At 58.4% G+C, this 22,129-nt stretch overlaps 1 protein-coding gene across 4 annotated transcripts in view; it reads left to right on the forward strand.

The window, feature by feature from the left end:
• Positions 1 to 22,129, forward strand: part of C9H16orf78 (chromosome 9 C16orf78 homolog) — a 75,119-nt gene that overhangs the window by 45,710 nt on the left and 7,280 nt on the right. Inside the window, exons 1-3 of one of the 4 annotated variants that reach the window (XM_066348791.1) lie at positions 143 to 219; positions 13,708 to 13,818; positions 19,522 to 19,788. In XM_066348791.1, coding sequence (XP_066204888.1) covers positions 19,636 to 19,788 — 153 coding nt within the window. In that variant the 5' untranslated portion in view covers positions 143 to 219; positions 13,708 to 13,818; positions 19,522 to 19,635. Of the gene's footprint in view, positions 1 to 142; positions 220 to 13,707; positions 13,819 to 19,430; positions 19,789 to 22,129 lie in introns of those variants that run through there. The other 3 variants (XM_066348789.1, XM_066348790.1, XM_066348788.1) reach the window with 3 other exon arrangements.

Consider the following 22,129-nt stretch of genomic DNA (forward strand, 5'->3'; position numbering starts at 1 on the left):
CCCTGGAGCAAAGCAAGACGACGCAGGGAGCAGGATGGGGAGGGAAAGAAGCCCAACCAGGTCAGGTGCAGGGCAGGTGAAACCCCAGGTGCATCCTGGTCCTGGGCGGGGCTTGGACACAAGCCACACCTTGCAGTTTCTCCAGCCTTGGAACTGAGAGGCACTTTGTTCCAGAGGGATGCCATTCCCGGCCGGAGGAGCGACCCCTGAAGGTCACAGGTAAGAGCTGGTAGCCCCCTCCCCAGCTGCAGAAGCAGGGAGGTGGGGGCACACGGGGCGGGAGCTTCTGGGCAGGGCACTGACAGTGTTTGCTAACTAACGACCGGTCTCCCCAGTCCGGAGCGGGCCTTTCCCTCCTCGGGTACAGCAGCTTCCCTCTCTCAGTGCCTTCCTCTTCCGTACCTGTTCCCCTTGCTTTCTGTTTCCTCACTGCCAGAGTGGAAACCTAGATCGTCAGTGTGAGGGGGAGACTAAGGGAAGTGCGCTGAGGCGTCGTCCGCTTTGACCTGTGCCCCCGGTGAGGATGCTGGTGGCACCGAGAGACAGGATTCCCAGCCCCCGGGCCCTGGCCCTGGGAAACGGTCCCTCACAAAACAGGTGGTCCAGGTCAGACTCAGTTGCTCAGCAACGCCAGGGCGATAGGAAAGAAATAGGTATTTGGTCTTTGTCCCCGATTTCTGGCACAGAGCTCCGAAGAAAACTCGAGTCGTTTCCTAAGTGAAGAGGTGTGTCTTGTTCTGTTAACGAGGTGATTTTTGGAAGCGCCTAAGGAGAGGGGCCGGTTGCCAGGAGAACCAATGACGTGATTGGAGGGTTGGAACTTTCAGTCCCACCCCCAACCTCCTGGGAAGGGCGAGGGGCTGGGTGGAGATTGAGCTCAGTCTCCCATGGCCAATCCTTTCGTTAGTCGTGACTGTGTGATGGAGCGTCCATAACACCCCAAGGAAAGGGGTTCGGGGGAGCCCTCAGGCTGGTGCCCGCGTGGAGATCCAGGGAGCTGGCGTGCCCGGAGAGAGCGTGGCAGCTCCCTGTCCTGTGCGTCTCTCCCGTCTGGCTGTTCCTCAGTTATGTCATCTTTTACAAGAAGCCGGGGCTCTGGTAACCTGTTTCTCGGAAGTCCGTGGACCGCTAACAAGCGAACAGAACCCGAGGAGGAGGTTGTGGGAACCTCCAGTCTACAGCTGGTTGGTCAGCTGCCCGCCGGCCGCCTGTCTCCCGATGGGCGTCTGAAAGGGGGCGGGCGCGTCCTCGCAGAACTAGGGCGCTCGCCCTGCGGGTCTGACGCCGTCTCCAGGCGGAGAGGGTCAGCGTTGCTGTCGGGGAATCCCTTGTCGGTGCGGGGACCCACAGACACGCTGGAACTGGGGCGGGGGGGCGGCGGGAAGGGGGAGGGCCCCTCTCCATCCGCTTGGCCGCTGACATCCCTGTCCTCACGGAGTAAAGTCCCGGTCCCGGCAGAGAGGGGCGGCTTCCCCGCGGGCCTCGTTCTCCAGTCCCGAGGAAAACACCTCCCAGGTCCCGGCACAGACGCCTCTTCCTGGGCGGAGCGTGGGCCGGGATGGCAGCTCTCTCCTATTTCTTAGCTGGAAAGAAAACTCCGAAAATGGACGTTGGGCACTTTGGCTGCAGCCTGCCGGTCCCTATGGGAGGATGGGGGTTCTGGCTGCTCTCTGGGGCCCCTTCAGACCCGTCCTCTGCCCTGCACCCCACCTAGCCCGCGCCCTGGGGCTCTGGTTGGCTTCAGCCAAGGGAGGCACAGGGGCTTGAGCGGGAGCCCGGAGGAGTGGGGCGTTTGTTCCCCTGCTTCACTCCCACCCCCTTCCCTGGCCACAGTTTGGCAGGGGCTGCCTTTCCCTGCCGTTTCCTGGGAGGCCAGAAGGCACCGCCTTGTGTGAGCTCCTGAGACAGGGTTTTACCTTCCGGACTTACAGTCAGTGCACTTGGCACGGACACCCCCCCCACACACACACACACCCCGCTTCTTATTTTTAAAGTTTTCATCTCTGCCCCAAAAGTTACAACAACAACTTAATAAACACCCACATCCTTCAGCTAGATTCTCCAGCGGCTAGTATTTTGTCACATTTGGTTTATATCTCCCAATACATACATATAAATGTAAATAGAGGAAGTCTTGCAGGCGGATAAACCGCTGAGCTCTACGTACAGTTTGGGTTTTCGCAGAACCAGTTGAATGCTTTCGATGTCGAGAAGGTTCACTCCTACTAAGCACCTCAGCATGCATCTCCTAAGGGTGAAGACATTCTCCTATATAACACCCCAGAATTCATATTAATTCAATAATATCACCCAACTAAGACTTTTTTTTTTTTTTGCTTAGGGGAAAAAAAGAAAACTTTCTCGATATATCCTTGACACTTGATAGCGCTTTGCAGCTGCCAATGCCCATTCAGCAACGTTGATTCATTTCCTGTTCACAGCTGCCTTCTGCAGCTGCTGTTGTCCCCCACCCCTCAGAGATGAGGAAGATAGGGCTCAGAGAGGGCAGCGACCCACTCAGAGTCACACAGCGCAGGAAAAGCTTGTAAAAGGAACGCCTCCCAGCTCCAAATTCTACACGCTTCCCCATGACATGACTGCCCACATTGGACAGAATGTTAGGGGTTATTTTTAGAATGTATACCCACCCCCAAAAACACTTCCCTTTATTATCTCCCCTCCACCCTTCCCATCAGCCAGAAATAATGGGGACCCCTTTCTCCATCTCAAACAGTGATGCGACCGATCGTGCCGGGGCCCACCTTGGAGTGGGAAATGCCGGGCCACACGTGTGGACACCGCAGTTAATTTAAGCTGGCGTGATTGATTACACAGTATTTCCTAACCGCATTACGCTCCACTCCCCCCTTCCTTCCCTGGGCGCCGGGTGAGGAATGCTTCCCCGCCTAGCCCTTAGACTTGTCCTTCTTCGCGGGAGAGCCTGGTGTATGTGCTCAGAGTGTCCTTGAAGCCCAGCCAGGGCCCCCCCTCGGACGCTGGGCTGCTGGCTCTGCTGCTCCCCTTCTCTCCTTTGCCACTGTCTCCTGCACCCCTCAAAGCCACCGTAGCAACCCCCACTCGTCCCGACGGCCACGGCCGTCCATGCCCGTCTCCCCCTCCTCTCTGCAGCCTGGCCTCCTCAGGGATGTCCCTGCCCCTGGAACAAAGTCCCGGGTCAGTGCTGTGACCGGTGTGGCCCCGCTGGCCGCACTGCCTCCCCTTGTGCCATGCCCCCCGCTGCCCCCCACGTCCCTGCAGTGCCAGCCTCGTTCTCCTCACACAGGCTGCAGTCCCTCCCGGGTCCCCTGCCCCCGGCTGCCTTCCTCCGCCTGCAATGCCTCCACCCCTACACCCACTCCCAGGTCACAGCCTTCTTCTTCTTCAGACTCGACTTGAGGACCTGCCTTGAGCCCTGGCTGGGTCCCTGTAAATGCTGACTTCTCTGTTGGTCACGTGAGAGCATAGTCACTGGTTAACTTCCCCCTTTTCATAGCCCGCCCAGAGCACTGACAGGGACAGGGACATGGCCATTCCTACTCCCCTCCTGCTGTCCTCCACCGCTGACCCCCCACCCACACCACGGTGCCTGGCACAGGACGGATACTCAGTAAACAGCTGTGGACTGAAGGGTACATGTCAAGTCAGAGTTCCCGAACGTAGACTGGAGGCAAGGCCTTAGGCGCACGCGTGGGATTAGGGGAATGCCCCCCAGGAGGACTAGGGGGTGGGAGTGGTGAAGGAGGTGGGGGGCAGGCGCTGGAGCAGGGCTGAACAGAGCCCCTGAGGGCACCTTCCCCCTGCCCCCCAGGGAGCTGTGGACTGGACTTTTCCTGCCCGAGGCAAGGGAGCCTGGCTTCCCGGCTGCCCAGGGAAACACCCGGGGGCCCAAGAGTGGCACCTGCTGACCGCTGGAGGCAAGAGCGTGGTAACGCTGGCAGAGGGGTGCACAGAGCGCTGAAAGGTGTTCCCGAGGGTCTGGGTGGGGCTCCAGCGATGCCCACCATTTGGGTGACTGAGCAGACCTGGACGCGCCCAAACCGATGTTAGACAAACAGCAAAGGCCAGGTAGCCTCTGGTCTGCCCACCCTGGACGGGGGCTCCTTCCCTACTGCCCACCCTGGACGGGGCTCCTTCCCTACTGCCCACCCTGGACGGGGCTCCTTCCCTACTGCCTACCCTGGACGGGGCTCCTTCCCTACTGCCCACCCTGGACGGGGGGTCCTTCCCTACTGCCCACCCTGGACGGGGCTCCTTCCCTACTGCCCACCCTGGACGGGGCTCCTTCCCTACTGCCCACACTGGACGGGGGCTCCTTCCCTACTGCCCACCCTGGACGGGGCTCCTTCCCTACTGCCCACCCTGGACGGGGGCTCCTTCCCTACTGCCCACCCTGGACGGGGCTCCTTCCCTACTGCCCACCCTGGACGGGGCTCCTTCCCTACTGCCCACACTGGACGGGGGCTCCTTCCCTACTGCCCACCCTGGACGGGGGGTCCTTCCCTACTGCCCACCCTGGACGGGGCTCCTTCCCTACTGCCCACACTGGACGGGGCTCCTTCCCTACTGCCCACCCTGGACGGGGCTCCTTCCCTACTGCCCACCCTGGACGGGGGCTCCTTCCCTACTGCCCACCCTGGACAGGGGCTCCTTCCCTACGGGGGCTCCTTCCCTACTGCCCACCCTGGACGGGGGCTCCTTCCCTACTGCCCACGCTGGACGGGGGCTCCTTCCCTACTGCCCACCCTGGACGGGGGCTCCTTCCCTACTGCCCACGCTGGACAGGGCTCCTTCCCTACTGCCCACCCTGGACGGGGGCTCCTTCCCTACTGCCCACCCTGGACGGGGGGTCCTTCCCTACTGCCCACACTGGACGGGGGCTCCTTCCCTACTGCCCACACTGGACGGGGGCTCCTTCCCTACTGCCCACACTGGACGGGGGCTCCTTCCCTACTGCCCACCCAAGATGGGGGCTCCTTCCCTACTGCCCACCCTGGACGGGGGCTCCTTCCCTACTGCCCACCCTGGACGGGGGCTCCTTCCCTACTGCCCACCCTGGACGGGGGGTCCTTCCCTACTGCCCACACTGGACAGCCAACAGGGGCCCCCAGCGCTCACTAAAATGCAAAGAAACCTTTGCACTTATTTCAACATTGCTGATGATTTTCATTATTCATCTTGAGGCTCTTTTTGCAAAATGCTGAAAGCCAGATCATAATCTGATGATGAAATATTGATTACACATCTGTATCTGCACACCGAGGTCTATATCATGTCGCTAGAACACCCATCCTGTAATATCCTCTGTTTTAAGTCAATATGAAGATGGATGTACCCCCCAGGCCAGTTGTGAGAACATACTTGTGTCAATACAAAGGGACGTTAACGCCAATGCCAGTCAATACCCACTTATGGGTTTGGATGGCTTCTCCACGCAGCAGCCGGCTTCCAGGGCGGGGGGGGGGGGTCTTCCAAACCCGGGCAGTGCCCAGCCAGTCGGTGTATTTCTTCATCTACATCGTGTGAGTGGGAAGTCTCAGGGGACGTGGGCTGGCAGGGGCTGCCCAAGGCTCACTCCCAAAGTGAGGAGGGAATGACAGGAAAGAGCAAACACAACCTGGACACAAATCTGGAAGAAGCTTTATTACTGCCGTTAGCCACACGCTTGTCCTCTGTCCACGCCAAAAAGGGTAAAATTCAAACAGCACAGGCAGCAGGAAGGGGCTCCGTCCTTGTTGGGTTCTCAGCATGCCACGGGAGCTGGGTCTGTCGCATCTTGACCGCATAGGGCTGCCGTGCTTGCCTGTCCCACACTCATTGCCACCGGAAACTCTCTCCACTTAGTGCGTCTTAAAAATCTCCTTTCTCTGGTTATGGGGTGGGGGGGTGGTGGGGGGGGAGAGGGAAAGGGGGAGGGGGAGGGGCACAAAGAAAACTAGATAGAAGGTGACAGAGGACAATCTGACTTTGGGTGATGGGTATGCAACATAATTGAATGACAAGATAACCTGGACATGTTATCTTTGAATATATGTATCCTGATTTATTGATGTTGCCCCATTAAAAAAATAAAATGATTAAATAATAATAATAATAATAAAGATTCAAAAAAAAATCTCCTTTCTCATGTGCCTTCCCCACTGAAGAGTCAGGTCCGGAGGGGCGGGGTTTTTGTTTGTTTTGCTCACTGATGTTGAATTCCTCTCTGCTTCACTTACCCATCCCAAACACGGAGCAGCTACTCTGTGACAGGCCCCCGCTGGGTTCTCGGGACACGTTGGCGAGCAAAACCGGCACTCTCGTGGGCTGTAGGGCAGCGGAAGTAATAAATAAGTGCCGGAGAGAGTAAAGCAAAGGTAGTACTTGCCGTCGGTGGGGGCATGAGCTCAGTGAGAGGGACTGGGGGTGCTGGGCGGTGGGTTCTGGTTATAAGTCAGGCGACCGGGTTCTGCCTTGCTGAGAAGGTAAATCTGAGTAGATCCTTGTAGGATGTCAGGGAGTGAGAAGGCGGCGCTGGAGAAGAGAGAGGAGGGATTTCCAGGCTCTTGAAATAGTGCAAATATCCTACGGCAGGAGTGCAGGAGTGTGCCGGTTTGTTTAAGGAACAGGAAAAAGCAAGTGGCTGGAACAGAGTGAGTAGAATGTTTGGACAATCACATTAATGGATGATTCCGAGGCATCCGGGGACCACCTGCCCCCAACAGCTGCCCCATGAGGAGAGTCCATGTAAAGAATAAACTAAGCAGAGACAGGCCTAGGGCCCCCTGGATCCAGCCATACCTGAAGCAGCTTCCACCCCACATCTTTTCCGTGCTTGAGCCAGTATGTTTCCTTTGGAAAATTACTTGTAACCAAAAGTGTCCTGGAGCAAGACCCTGAAATTTGCGTGCTGGGGACACCTGAGGTGCTCTGCCCACAGGGAGTCACAGGGACAAGGGACACCCGCTTGCTGGCCCCAGGGCTCTGGGAAGTTGCGAGTGGGGGGGTGGAACGAAGCTAGGAACTCACCTGTGCGGTGGAGGCCCGGGCAGCTGACGGGTGAAAAGGAACCTTTCAGATTTGCAATTCTCAGCTGTCAGAGGATGTCAAGCGCCCCTCTGACACTCGGCATCTTGGGCAGATTCTCCTGTTTCTCATCAACATGTCTGCTGCTCCGCGAGGTGCGGCCTCTGCACTCTCCGGTTGCGGCCCCCACAGCTGAGAAGGAGAGCTCCAGCCGGCAGTCTTCCCTGGGAGTCCCACGCCGGGGACCGCAGGGACCCGCTTCTTCAGTCACCAGTGCTGTCGACAACATTTTCAGAGGGCCCTGAGTGCTCCAGCAGGCGCTCCGAGCCGTGTTTCCACAGACGCGGGGGCGTCAGGGAAACTGACCGTGTGGTCGGTCGCAGAGGTAGTCGCTGCGTGGGCGAGGGGCCCTTTCATTTGGTGTATTCGCTCCATCTTCATTCACATGCGTTTTGTGCAAAAGGCAAGACACCGGGTGCTGGGGAAGGACGCCTGACCCTCCCCATTGTCCGCTCGCGGAGCTCTGGAAGGTGCTTCCCGTGCAACCCACACTCTGCTAGGCGCGAGGACACAGCCACCGGCATGATGGGCAAGATCCCGGCTCCTGTGGAGCTTATATGTCTTAGCGGAGGATGAGGATAATCCAATGAAATAATAACAGCAACAACAAAGGGTGACTTCTGAAGGTGACCAGAGCAGCAAGGAGAATACGTCAGGAAACACACTCCCACGGGGAGTCGCTGGGGCGTGGGGAGCCGGAGGGAGAGGCCAGGGGAGGCTGAGCTGAGCCCCAAACCACGGGAAGCAGCCAGTCCACGGTAATGGAGGGACCCGTGCTCCAGGCGGAGGGGATCGTGGGTGCGGAGGGCCTAGGCAGGAGCCGGCTCTGCACACCCGAGGGCCGCAGTCAGGTCAGGGCTGTGTGGCCGGCGCCTGGTCAGTGGTGGGAGAGAGGGGAGGGATTTACTCCAAGCGCCGGCCGTTTGGTTTCGGGGTAAGTCGAGACAGGCTCCCACGCGGATAGATCGACATGGTCACCGCAGCAGATCATCTGGGTAGAGGAAAGAAATGTACCCAGAAAAATGAAGGGGAAGGTTCTATAATTCCTTAAGGTGCGAGCAGGGACCCCCCCCTTGTTTATTTAGAAAAAGAAGAAAGTCTACAAATAAAAATAATAAATGAACAGAGCCCAAGACAGGAAATAGAGGGGCAGCCACCAAGGAGGCGGCAGCACAGGCGGAAGGACTTGCTGGGCGGGGCCTGGAGGAGGCGGCAGCACAGGACACACAGTGAACAGCACCCCCTGGCGGTGGTTGGGGGGAGCTCATCCCAGGCGGAAGGACTTGCTGGGCGGGGCCTGGAGGAGGCAGCAGCACAGGACACACAGTGAACAGCACACCCTGGCGGTGGTTGGGGGGAGCTCATCCCAGGCGGAGCTCATCCCAGGCGGAAGGACTTGCTGGGCAGGGCCTGGAGGAGGCGGCAGCACAGGGCACACAGTGAACAGCACACCCTGGCGGTGGTTGGGGGGAGCTCATCCCAGGCGGAGCTCATCCCAGGCGGAAGGACTTGCTGGGCGGGGCCTGGAGGAGGCGGCAGCACAGGGCACACAGTGAACAGCACCCCCTGGCGGTGGTTGGGGGGAGCTCATCCCAGGCGGAAGGACTTGCTGGGCGGGGCCTGGAGGAGGCAGCAGCACAGGGCACACAGTGAACAGCACCCCCTGGCGGTGGTTGGGGGGAGCTCATCCCAGGCGGAAGGACTTGCTGGGTGGGGCCTGGAGGAGGCGGCAGCACAGGGCACAGTGAACAGCACTCCCTGGCGGTGGTTGGGGGGAGCTCATCCCAGGCAGAAGGACTTGCTGGGCGGGGACAGGCCCGGCCGGATGCGGGGACTACATGCCCTAAAGGCGGAGGAGAATGTGCCTGCTCTGGAGACAGCAGCATGGGATGGGGGGGGGGGGGCGCAGCACGTCGCCTGGAAGACCAGGATGGGGGGGGCAAGGGGGGTAGAGAGTGGGGCGTTGGGAGCAGATTTAAAATTAAATGGCTGCCGTGAGCCTCACGTGGCCCCATCAGTTTGTGACTTCGCAGGGGACTGGGAGGGGTGGACCTTAGGGTTCTCTGCTTAGCATCTGGGCTGTGGCGGCCACGGGGCTGCAGGCAGGGTGAGGTCCCAGGCTTACAGACAGTAGCTGCTGTGGCTGTGGCAGTTGGGAAAACATGAAAGCAGCTCGTTTCTCTGCAGCCACTACAGAGGCGCGCAGGGAGAAGAACTGGGAAGGTCAGACGTGCCTTTCACACACTCGGCTTACGAACCAGGGAGAGGCTGAGCCCCGGGGTCCTGTGCAGAAACGGAAACCGGCAAAGCTTGGGTCAGGCGTGGCCCACCCTGGGGGGACGGCCCAGCCTGCTCCAGCTCCCTGCGCCCTCTGTCTGAACGGAGTGGGCTAGAGGAGCTGCACCTCCAGAGTTCAAGGGCAAGGCACCTGAGAGAGGCCGTGCAGGGCTGCAGTCAAGAGAAGGGGCTCCGGACTCCTACAGACCCGGCCTGGCTGCCATCCCAACGGGGGGGGGGGGGGGGGGGGCGCTGGCGCCGCTGAGGCCGAAACCAGTAAGGCTGCAAACGGAGGCCTGCAGCCCGAGGAAGGGGCTGGTTGCCCCCTGTGCCAGTGCTAGAGGCCAGCCCAAGGTGCCCACCACACTCAGAACAGACCCAACCTCTCACTGGGCCCCACAGCAGGTGGGAGGTGCAGCATCTATTCCTCAGGGGGTCCCCTGCTAGCAGGCACAAGTCCGGGGCAGAGCCCAAAGGTCCAGGGTCAGGGACGGTTCCAGCATGATCTGAGTCCATTTCTGAGAGGATCTGAATGAAATTTCATCGGCCACGGTTGGCTGAAGACAATGTGGTTAAAATCATCCTACGAACTCCCTGACTCCAGCTGTATGCCCACCAAGCATCCTTCTGACCTAAACTAGATTCCCATATCGTGTGCAACAGGGAGAGAGCCTGTTCACAGAAGGGGAGGGGCAAACTGACTATTTCCCTTGTCAGGTGTGTGCTTCATTAAGCAGCCAACTCCCCAGTTACTGCACACATGCACCCACACACACACGTGCACACACACGTACTGCCTCTTGCTGAGGGAGTGCTGGGGATCACACATTCTATCTCCCAGACGTGGGTGGAGCCAACCCCCAGGGGGTCCTCTGGGATTCCAGTCCCCAAAGTAAAAGCTTTGGCACAGTCGTCCTGTCTCCTTGCCCCCCCCCCCCCAGGGCCCACTCTGCCTGCCGCTCTTGGTACATCTGAATCCGCTCAGAGCTGGAAGCTTCCAGAGAGCCCATCGGCGGTAATGACTCCTGCTCTAAGGTCCGCAGAGGCAGCACTGGGTCTTGTGAATTCTTCGCAAAAACTCGGAAAACCTAAGGGAAATCCACACATGCTAGCCAATAATGAGGCCTCACAGTCCAACCATAGCATCGGCCGCCTCATCAAACTGGGGAGCTTAAGACTGTTTTTATTGTGCACTCCCTTCTAAGTGTCTTTGATTAATAAAACTGAGGAAATTAATTTGTTATTCCTTGGTAAGTGCAGCGTGTTTAGTGGACGAGATCCTTACAAAGATGGGGACCAGTGAGTGTGAGGACGCTGAGAAGTGTCCGTGTTGGAAACCAGTGAGTGGCCACCCCCTACCCACCATTTATAAGGGAAGAAACGAGGGGGACCAGGAAATGTACTTGTCCTCAAGCGTCAAAGTTCCCCAGGACCCAGAATATCCTGTGACCCCTGCAGCCCAGCGCAGCCGGGATCGCGAGGGACAGTCTCGCTGGAGTCTGTTTGCTTTTTTTTTTTTCTCTCTTAATTCAAATCTCAGTGCACGATAATTCTGGCCCTCGAAGTCAGTATGATGCATGAGTAGGAAATTGTCAACGCTTCACCTGTTACTCTTGGGAGGGACAGGAAGGAGCAGGTTCCATCTTTCTCTCAGTGGGGGAGGGGTGTAAAAACACACCTGCTACCCCAGCCGTTTCTCCATGTGGTTCAGTCCTCACAGCAATCTCATGGGGAAAGTATCCTTGCGTCATTTTAAAGAGGACATTAATATTTGGAGAGGTTAAAAAAAAAACTTTCCCAGGCAACATATATTGGCTAGAAGGAAAATTCTGCTGTCTCATGTTTCAAGTCCCGCCCCCCCCCCACTGGGTTCAGCACCACGGACAGAGGCGAAGTCCCCAGAGGCTTCCCGGAGCCAGGGATGGGGGCAGCGAGGCTGGAGAGGGTGCTGCGTCCCAGGGAGGAGCTCTAGCAACAGAAAGGCCTGAGCCAACAGGAAGGGGGTCACAGAAGGACACCTCATTATCATCTCTTCACATCCAGATCGAAGAGTTCTTTTCAGAACCTTTTTCTACCCTCCTGCCGTCGACTTCAGCGCTAGGACAAGCAATGTCGTCTGTAAAATGCCGTTCCCAAGCTGCCACCCGGAGTTTGTGTAATACACGGATGAATCTCTGGGTGGAAACGTGATCTGAAATGGCTGAGAATCCAGTGTGGACTGTAACAGGTTAGCCCTCCACCCCCAGGCCTAGCGGTTTGGCACGGTAGACGTTTGCTTCTCGCTTGTGCCAAGGCCCAGACAGGGATGCCTGAGGATCGCGGAGCTCGCCTCCAAGGGGCCTTTCCTCCTCGTGGCTCTGCCGCCTCTCAGCCTGCTCCTGAGGTCCCTGGGCTTGTCCGCATCGAGCTGGAACAGGAGGGGCCATGAAGAAGACCCGGGGAGGGTTTTCTCAGCTGAGTCTGGAAGGGGCACACTTCTTTCCTGTGCAGCCAGCTTGTGGCCACTGCAAGAAGGGTTTGATGTCAAGGACAAAATGCCCACCCATAAGAAGACTGTGTGTCTTAGGGGGGCCCAGAGCTTTGCCCTCTGCCCTGGCAGCTCGTCTTGCCTTGACCATCTCCCACCTGCTCTCAACAGCCCCTGCACTCGCCCCTCCTCTGGCGGCTTCATTGGTGCTCCAGATAGCCCCAAACGCTGCTGACTCCCTGCCCTGCCCTCGTGTGGCAGCTGGGGTGGTGGACAGAGGACCGTGGCCTCTGAGGCCGGCCTCTCCCCCTGCCTCAGCACCTACCTCAGGACACGTGCTCCCTAGTGGCCCACCACCTGGGGCCAACAAGCTACATGGAAATGGATGCAGATGCCCCGCTGTTTTCTGACACCTGGACCGTCCTTAAGGTCACCCCGTGTGCTGTGTCACCAGGAGTGAACAAATGCACGCTGCGTCTGTTCTCTCAGAGCCTGTTTCTATCTGCGTCTGTCATCGCTGATTGCATTTGAATGGGCTTAGTCTCTATTTTAAATAAAAGATTTATGCCTTAGCTGTCAGAGCCTGCCTTTATTTGAAAATTTAATCTTGTTTCTAGGAGTCTAGATTAACTTATTAGATTTGGGTGTCCCTCGTGTGTCTCCTAGGGAAAAGGAGGTATTCTCCTCTCCGCCCTGCACGCCACACAGCGGAAGCCAAGAGCCAGGCAGGCCTCACTGTCTGGCACACCCAGGCAGGACAGAGGCCACCATCTGGGGCAGCTTTGTTTGGTGACCTTGTGTCCAGGGGTGTTTTTCTGGGTTTCCAGGTCTCTGGGCCAGCTGCCAGGCCATTAGTCCTACAAGGCCTCTCCAGCAAACATGCCCTTTCTCAGGAGTTTTGTGGCGGCTCCAGAAGGACCCCCAGAGGGAGGCTGACCCGTGTCCCTGGGCTGTGCAGGAGTGCTGAGCTTCCTTCATGTCTGTATTGTAGCTCCCAGCCCTCTCAGGGTGCTTTTCCACTGCTCTTGCCCCTTCTCAGGAGTTTCGTGGTGGCTCCAGAAGGACCCCCAGAGGGAGACTGACCCGTGTCCCTGGGCTGTGCAGGAGTGCTGAGCTTCCTTCATGTCTGCATTGTAGCTCCCAGCCCTCTCCGGGTGCCTTTCCACTGCTCTTGCCCCTTCTCAGGAGTTTCGTGGTGGCTCCAGAAGGACCCCCAGAGGGAGGCTGACCCGTGTCCCTGGGCTGTGCAGGAGTGCTGAGCTTCCTTCATGTCTGCATTGTAGCTCCCAGCCCTCTCAGCGTGCTTGCCCACTGCTCAGACCACACGGTCAGGAGACCCGGGTTCGAGTCCCAGCTGTGTGTCCTTGAGCAGCTTACTTGACTTCTCTGGCTCTCAGTCTCCTCCTTGGAAAGGTGTTGGCAATGTTATTGCCCATCTCAGAGGACTGTGTCACCGACAGAAAATCAGGGGAACTCAGAGCCGCTGTCTGCAAGCCTGTCGCTGCTTCATGGGAGTGGAGTGTTGGGGGCTCCACGGCCCCCTTTGGGGCGAGGAGGTAGCAGCTCAGGGAGAAGTGGCCTGCTCAGGATCTCTATAAAGTGCACGGCAAAGCTGGCTCAGACCCAGGGATCCTGGATGCCCAGCCACAGTGCCTCAGGTCTGTCCCTCCCCTCCCACTCCCCATCCCTCTCTCCCCCTTTCTCTCTCTCTTCTTTTCCCCTTTCTCTATTTTCCCTCTCTCTCTCTAATGGACTGATTTGTGCCCCCTAAAATTCATATGTTGAAACCCTAATCCCCAATGTGATTGTATCGGAAGACATGGCCTTCAGGAGGTAATTAGGGTTAAATGAGGTCATAAAGGGACAAAGGGGGCCCTAATCCCGTTGTCTCTGTGCACCAGGGAGAGACCACGTGGGCACCCCTGGGCCATGGCCTGCAAGCCCAGAGAAGGCGGTTCAGGATAAAGCCTACCTGTCGGCACCTGGACCTTGGACTTCCAGCCTCCAGAACGGTGAGAAAGGACTTTCTGTTGTTCTAGCCGCCCCGTCTGTGGTCTCTTGTATGGCAGCCCATACAGGCCGGTGTGCTCTTCCTTGTGTCTGTGCCTCTTTCTGTCTCTACTTTCTGTATCTCCTTCCCGCTCCTCCGCGCTCCCTCCCTCCCCAGCTGTCCCCGACTTTCCCGTAGCACTGCCGCCACCTGCTGGTCAGTCTCAGGATAGCAGGCAAGACACAGGCCCCAGAGAGGCTCCACCTCCTGCGGAACTGCCCAAGCCAGGACCACCTGCTCCTTAGCTGTCACTGCCCCTGTCCCACCCCCACACACTCCCCAGCCAGGCGCCTCTCAACACCCCTTCACTTGCCCTTCCTCATACCAAATGACCTGGTTATAAGCTCCTTAAAGTCAGGGCCACTACGTACCTGTTTATCAGCCGTCATTCTCACCAGCGCCCTCATCGCCGGGCACATGGTGGGCGATCACGATGTGCCCCTTTAATGACTAAGGGAAGACACTCCCTTTGGGGGAGTTAATGGGTTCTCACCCATCTTTGGGGGCTCAGATCTCAGGACCTGGAATCCCCCACACACACCCCTGCCCCATCAGATGCCACTCCCTCTGGCTAGCTCACACGCCTGACGGGCTCCCAGACAGACTCGCCCCTGCACACAGCGCCAGGTGCCTGCGGCTAGACTGAGAGGTAACAGATCGGAGGCACCGGCCCCTCCCCCTAGAACGTGGGCACTCAGCCATCGTGCCCGGATATGAAGAGGGGAGCGTCATCCCAGGACTCTGCTGTCCCTGGGGCGCACGTGCCATCAGGCCTCCTACTCCAGCAGTCCCCAAATGCCCCACCCATCCTTCGCTTTCCTGCCGGCATCTGCTCCCGCCACCCTTGCACGTTTCCTTCTGGAAGCTTCCAATGGGAGAGACAGCTGGGGGTCTAGCCTACCAAACACGGGGCGTGGGGGGCGGGGGCCTCCTGCTGGCGCCGGCCCCTGAAGGCAGACATTTGGAGCTTCTGCGCTGACTCCAGCAGAGAAGTCCCTGCAATGCTGCCCGCTGCCACCATGCTGTGATTAGTTAATCACTGAGTGCACGGAGCTGTTAATTAACTGCTAGCCCTGCGCTGCAGCTGTTCCACTATGACGTGAGCCCTGGCTCCCCGTGTTGGGCGGATGGATCACGCGCTGGGATCACGCACTTCGGCTCTCACTGTTGAGGCTGCGGGAGCCCCGATGGAAGCCACCAGCCATCCGTCCCTTCGTTCGATCGGGAGCCCTCGGGCCGTCAAGGGTGAGACGGAAGCCTGCACAGGCCCGCGAGTGTGCTGATGGGGCTGTGATGTTCTCAGTACATTAGAACTAACTCAACTGCAGCTAGCATGAGGAATGAGGAAACCTTCAGGCATGGCTGGATCCAGGAGTACATATGGCAGGGCGAGAGCAGACAGTTCTGAACCCTCAGAAGAGCAGCCCTTGCATCTTGGAGGAGCCCTGTGATCACCAGGAGCTTTCAGGAGGCATAGATGTGACAGCAACGCCGTCACACCCTCACATGGGTTATTAGTCTCTTAGTTATTTCCTCCCTGGTTATCTCACTTGGGTGAGAAGGGCCAGGTGTGGGATGTGGCAGCAGATGGCCCGCCCACCTCATCTCAACGGGGAAGGTCCAACCCAGTCATACCCGATCATTATTATTATTCAACAAAGCTGAACTCGACTTCTTTAACGAAAGGCCTCAATTTCTAAAAACACTCTGCAGGCTGAATAAAATACATCTGTGGGCCAAACATCCCTTGCCCCGGCTTACCACCCCTAATCAAGTCCGATTCACCGACAAGTGGAAACACAAGATTGAGAGGCAGACCGAGCCCGAGGTCGCGGGGCCACAGCCAGGGCAGCAGAGCCAGGGGGCCTCACCCAGGGCCCCCAGCCCCGCTGCTGGGCTCTCACCTCACCCCGCACAGCCCAGCCCACCAGTCTCACAGCCTGCGCCCCTAGGAAGGCAGCCAGAGCCCCCCCTGCGCCCCCCGGCGCCCCCACAGAGCCAGGGAAGGACGGTGCAGGACGGAGGACACTAAGGGCTCTGAATACGTACATCGCAGCCCATCCATCCACGCACATCCATCCTGCGGTCCTGCGGCCTAATTGAGACATTGGCTTGGAGTGTTCTGGAAAACTAGGGCAGACTCAGCACGCGTCAGCACCGCCCGCCTCAGGCGCCCTGCCGAGACTGGGGACCCGTGACTGTCCTGTGGAACGTGGGCCAGCCACAGGGAAGCAGCTCTCGCTAATAAGATTGTATATATTTTAAACGGCCCTTGAGAATTGCAGTGATACTGAGTATTAAAATATCAGAAAGGAGGACACACACACACACAAAAAAAGGCAGCCCGTCTCTGCGGGAATGGTGCCTCAGCACGTGGGAGGTCTGCGGAGTTCACCTCCGGTGTCTCTGGAGCCCAAGCAGGGCGGTTAGAGGCCTGTTCAGACCTTCATCCGTACTTGCGGCTTTCTCGATCAACCCTTTAGGGATGGCGGATGCTTGACTCCCCTCTCTTCATGGGCTGGGGGCCAGGAGAGGAGAACTGGCTTCCTGTCCTGACTGTACTTATTCCCAGCTGAGTGGAAGTGAGCAAGTCACATCCCCCTCTCTCTGCCTCAGTGACCTCCCAGCTGTGGGTCCACGGAGTCAAAGACTGCCGGGACCCTCCCCGGGCCTGAGCCCCTAGAGCTATGCAGGCTCCTCCCAGCTGTGGGTCCACAGAGTCTTCTCCCAGCTGTGGGTCCACGGAGTCAAAGACTGCCCGGGTCCTCCCCGGGCCTGAGCCCCTAGGGCTATGCAGGCTCCTCCCAGCTGTGGGTCCATGGAGTCTCCTCCCAGCTGTGGGTCCATGGAGTCTCCTCCCAGCTGTGGGTCCATGGAGTCTCCTCCCAGCTGTGGGTCCACGGAGTCAAAGACTGCCCGGGTCCTCCCCGGGCCTGAGCCCCTAGGGCTATGCAGGCTCCTCCCAGCTGTGGGTCCACGGAGTCTTCTCCCAGCTGTGGGTCCACAGAGTCTTCTCCCAGCTGTGGGTCCACGGAATCTTCTCCCAGCTGTGGGCCCACGGAGTCAAAGACTGCCCGGGCCCTCCCCGGGCCTGAGCAGGGCCACGCAGGCTCCTCCCAGCTGTGGGTCCACGGAATCTTCTCCCAGCTGTGGGTCCACGGAGTCTTCTCCCAGCTGTGGGTCCACGGAATCTTCTCCCAGCTGTGGGTCCACGGAATCTTCTCCCAGCTGTGGGTCCACGGAGTCTTCTCCCAGCTGTGGGTCCACGGAGTCAAAGACTGCCCGGGTCCTCCCGGGGCCTGAGCCCCTAGGGCTATGCAGGCTCCTCCCAGCTGTGGGCCCTCCCCGGGCCTGAGCAGAGCCATGCAGGCTTTGTCCAATCAGCATTTCTTTTTAAATTTGTCTCCCAACTCATTTCACATAAACGTCAGGATTTCTGGCCCCTCTTAAAACCATCGGAAGATCTGGCCACCCAGAGCTGACCTTCCCACGTGGCTGCAGCCGGTTCAGGCCGAGGGCGGAGGCCAGCTGCTGCAGTCTCCCCCCCCCCCCCCCCCCCACGGCCTGTACTCAGCACCCCTCCTTCCTGGGTCCTGTGCCTCCCACTTGAACTTGAGACTCCTGATTTAATGCAATAGATACAAAAAAGTCTTTGGGGGAAACGTGCAGACCAGGCCTCATTGTTGGGAATGGGATTTCTGGGTCCCCGCTCTTTTGCAACGACCTTGGGCAGGTCTCTCGGGCTCCCTGGGCTTCGGTTTCCCCTCCCCCCATCTGTGGAAGGAGCGGGGACTAGGGGCCTCCGAGAGCGTTACCAGCCCTGACACTCGGACCTCGGTGGCTTTGTGGTCAGACAGCCTCTAGACCGCCTAGGTCCTGCCGTCACGTTTGCTAAAGAAGGCAGGGGTCAGGCCCTGGCCAGTTGGCTCAGCGGTAGAGCGTTGGCCTGGCGTGCGGGGGACCCAGGTTCGATTCCCAGCCAGGGCACATAGGAGAAGCGCCCATTTGCTTCTCCACCCCCCCTCCTTCCTCCCTGTCTCTCTCTTCCCCTCCCACAGCCAAGGCTCCATTGGACCAAAGATGGCCCGGGCGCTGGGGATGGCCCCTTGGCCTCTGCCCCAGGCGCTAGAGTGGCTCTGGTAGCGGCAGAGCGACGTCCCGGAGGGGCAGAGCATCGCCCCCTGGTGGGCAGAGCGTCGCCCCTGGTGGGCGTGCCGGGTGGATCCTGGTGGGGCGCATGCGGGAGTCTGTCTGACTGTCTCTCCCCGTTTCCAGCTTCAGAAAAATACAAAAAAAAAAAAAAAAGAAGGCAGGGGTCAGCTCTTCACAAGATGAGTTGCTGACCTTCCATATTAAACGGGGAAAGGCAGAAGATCAGGAAATGACATGGACCAAGTGCTGAAAAACAGTTAACCAAGAATTCTATTTTCCGGTAAATCCTCCTTCCAATAATAAGGTAATACATAAATAGATTTCCCAAAACACAAAGCCTAAAAGAATTCATGACTAAAATCTTGCAAATATATATTGTAAAATGAATAAAGCCAGATTTAAACAAACAAACAAACAAAATAACAACAAAAACTGTAGATACGATCCCATTTATGTAAAACTCAAACAACAAAACAACTGTATCAAGCCCGAGGTTAGGATGGTGTTTACCTGTGGAGGGAGGTGGTGACCGTCTGGGGTCACGGGGAATTCGAGGATGCCGGTTACACAGAAGTCTTCATTTGTGATTCTGGCACATTTCTGTATACAGTCTCCTTCGATAAAAGTTCAAACAATACCCAGCCTGATCCATTGTGTCACTTCCTTCTCTCTGTCTGAATTCTTTTACTGTTTTTTTTTTTTTTTTGTATTTTTCTGAAGCTGGAAACGAGGAGAGACAGTCAGACAGACTCCCGCATGCGCCCAACCGGGATCCACCCGGCATGCCCACCAGGAGCGACGCTCTGCCCACCAGGGGGCGATGCTCTGCCCCTCCGGGGCGTCGCTCCGCCGTGACCAGAGCCACTCCAGTGCCTGGGGCAGAGGCCAAGGGGCCATCCCCAGCGCCCAGGCCATCTTTGCTCCAATGGAGCCTTGGCTGCAGGAGGGGAAGAGAGAGACAGAGAGGAAGGAGGGGGTGTGGGGGGTGGAGAAGTAAATGGGCGCTTCTCCTATGTGCCCTGGCCGGGAATCGAACCTGGGTCCCCCGCACGCCAGGCCGACGCTCTACCGCTGAGCCAACCGGCCAGGGCCTTACTGTTTTCTTTTTGCTTCCCTTTCCTTCCAACCTGTGAGCTCTAAGGTCTGGCCTCTGCCCGCCTCTCCAGCATCGTTTCTCTCTAGCCGCCCTGGCCTTCTGTTGTTTTCTCAAGTGTGCATACTTCCACCCTGCCACAGGGCCTTTGCACATGCTCGTCCATTTGGCCCAGAATCCTACTGAGGCCTACTCACTCTTTAGCTCCACGCTCCAGCGTGACCCATCCGGCTCCCCCATCTAGTCTGGTTCTTCTGCCACCTGCTTTCACAGAGCTGCGTTCCTTCCCTTCAGGGCACTCATTTTCCTTTGTTATTGTGGATTCACAGAGTGACCTCACAATCGCCCTCTTGGTCTCCCACCCTTTGAGGCCAAGATCCCAGCTGCTGGCTCAACTCTGCCCATGCTGTTTACATCTAGAGGGCCACACCCCACCATCTGAGTCATCCCCCCAAGCCAGCAACTGGTGACAGAAGGACCAGCCAAGTGAGAGCGTGCCACCGCCTTACCCAGGGCGCCACCTAGACCCCCACCATGGCAGAGAAAACGGAGGACGGGAGGGAGCTACCGATGCCCACCGAGCGGAAGTCCACGTGGAGGACGGCCGAGGAGAGGAGGTTGTCCGACCTCACGCGGGTGCTGGAGTGGCTGGAGCGCAGGAAAGGGAAGAAGAAGAAAGCTCCCCAGGTGGGTGCTGTCGGGGATGCAGCGCCGGGAAGGCCTCCAGGACTGTCGTCACAGGGCAGAGACTGAACCTGAGCCCTCAAGGGAAAAGGCAGGAGGGTTTCTAAGCCCTGGGGTGAACCAGCCAAAAAGTAGTGGAGGACATTGGTGAGGAGGCTGTCCATGAGACCAGGTTGACTGTGTCCCCTGTTGTCACTTATGTAGTTGGGCTCTACCTTCCCACAGAGACGGAGGAGGAGGTGCCATCTTTCTTGATGAAGGTATTCCAAAGGCATGGCTCCCAAGTCCTCGAGAAAAGTTTTCCTGGACGGTGAAATGCAGGAGGCTAGAAGATTTCTATGTCCAAGGGGCAGGGAGAGAACTTGCCAGTGTGAAGTTTTCTATGGGAACGGCTGGAGAATAGGAAGGTCGGGACCCAGAGGAAGGAAGACATCTGTCTAGCCCAGTCGGGGTGAGGGGAGCATCAAGGCCACCTTGGTCAGTGTTTGAGAGGGTCTGATGGGCAGCAGCTTCTGGGGTCTCCATGTTGGCAGGATGGGGTTCTTCCCACTGTCCCCAGACACTTCTGTCCTCATGAGGGTTCTAGGGACAAGGGGCATGCATTGTCCCCTGCCACTGTCCCCACTGGGACTCCCACTAGCATAGCTCTTCCCTTCCACGCTGCGTCAGAACCGGTCAGCTCAGGCCACCAAACCAGAGTGCCGTAGACGGCGCGGCTCACACACGACAGAAAGCGTTCCCACAGATCGCGAGGCTCACACACAACAGAAGGCGTTCCCACAGATTGCGAGCCCGGGAAGTCCTAGGTTAAGGCATCGGCAGGTTGGGGTCTCTGACAGCTCTGGTCCTGCGTCATAGATGGCCGTCTTCAGGCTGTGTCCTCAGGTGGCAGAGGACGCAGGAGGGCTCTGGGGGGTCTCTCTCATAAGAGCACTAATCCCATTCGTGGGGGCTCTGCCCTCATGATCCACTCACCCCCCCAACCCCCCCACCCCCGCCCCAAAGGTCCCACCTCTTAATACTCTCATACTGGGAGTTAGGATCCCAACATACAACTTGGGGGCGGGGCACAGTCATTCAGACTACTTGTGTCCACCCTTCCCTCAGTTTCCCCTTTTGCCCCAGTTCCCCCAGAGTTGACCCCCCACACACACACTGGGCCCATCACCTGTGAAGTCAAGCCATGTCCTTGGCAAGTGGTCCCCTCTGCAAAGGATGCCACGTGCTCCTGACTCCCCGGGGCCCCAGAGAAGAATGGGTGAAAGATGGCGTCACTAATGACGACGCTAACTTGAGTTAAAGGTCCGGTGCTTGGCCTTGCGGAGGGATCCTGTCAGCTGCTCCCAGCAAAGCTTAGGGTAGTCGAGACCCTGACTCAGTTAACTGAGGGCGGAGGCTGGACTCAGACTCCCACTGACCCAGTTTCCGTGCCCACGGGCATTGTCAGGCGAGCTCCCCGGCCCCCCGCGCCGTGCCCGGCCCCCCGCGCGCTGCCCGGCCCCCGCCCCCTGCCTTTGCGGGGAGCTCCCGGTCTGTGTCCGTGCTTCCCGGTAGTTTCCGGGCAGAGGTCGGGAGAACCAGTCCGCGGGGACCAGAGGGTTCAGGCCCACGTGATCGCGGGTTGCTGACGGCCTGCCTCCCGCCCCGCCCTGGTGTCGGGGTGTGGAGCCTTGCGGGTGGGGCCGCTCAGGGCTCGATTTCCTGGGGATCACAGACACCCGTCGCCTCCACGACGAAGGCGTGTGGTCCCGCTCCTTCTCACTGAGCCGGCAGTGTTCGCACGGCTTGACCACGCGCGCGGCTCTGTAATTAATTTTGGACCCAGGGAGGGAACACATTTGAATGGAAAAGACAAATGGCATCTTCAGAAATCATTTCCTTTCCCGGAAGCATTTGGATCGTGAAGGAGTCGGCTGGGAGCGCGCGGGATGCTTCCGGGGTGGCTCTCCACGGCTCGCGTGGCGGGGGACTGTCTGTGGACAACTCTCTTGTCCTGGTGCAGGGCTGGCCCCCATTTCTGCATGGCGTATGGCGCCACCCAGAGGGCGGTGCCCCTGGTGAGCCATTTGGCATCAAAGAAGACCCCTGAAGTCCAAAGACTCGGCCACCAGGGCCAATGACTCGGTGGCTGGTGCAGTCTCCTTGGGTCTGTGGCGTGACCACATCAGTTCCTCTCATTTGTCCCCCAAAACTGGGGGTGTGAAGCTCCTCCCACGACTCCCAAGGAGAGACCGACCTCACTGACCTCTGGAGGAGCTGGCCCCAGCCACTCCCCTCTCAACCTAAAATTCAGCCCTGGCCTCACATGCACCCCCTCCCTCCACTAAGAAAGCAAAGCCCCCAG

This window comes from Saccopteryx leptura, chromosome 9 (assembly GCF_036850995.1).
Source record: "Saccopteryx leptura isolate mSacLep1 chromosome 9, mSacLep1_pri_phased_curated, whole genome shotgun sequence".
Classification (NCBI taxonomy): domain Eukaryota; kingdom Metazoa; phylum Chordata; class Mammalia; order Chiroptera; family Emballonuridae; genus Saccopteryx; species Saccopteryx leptura.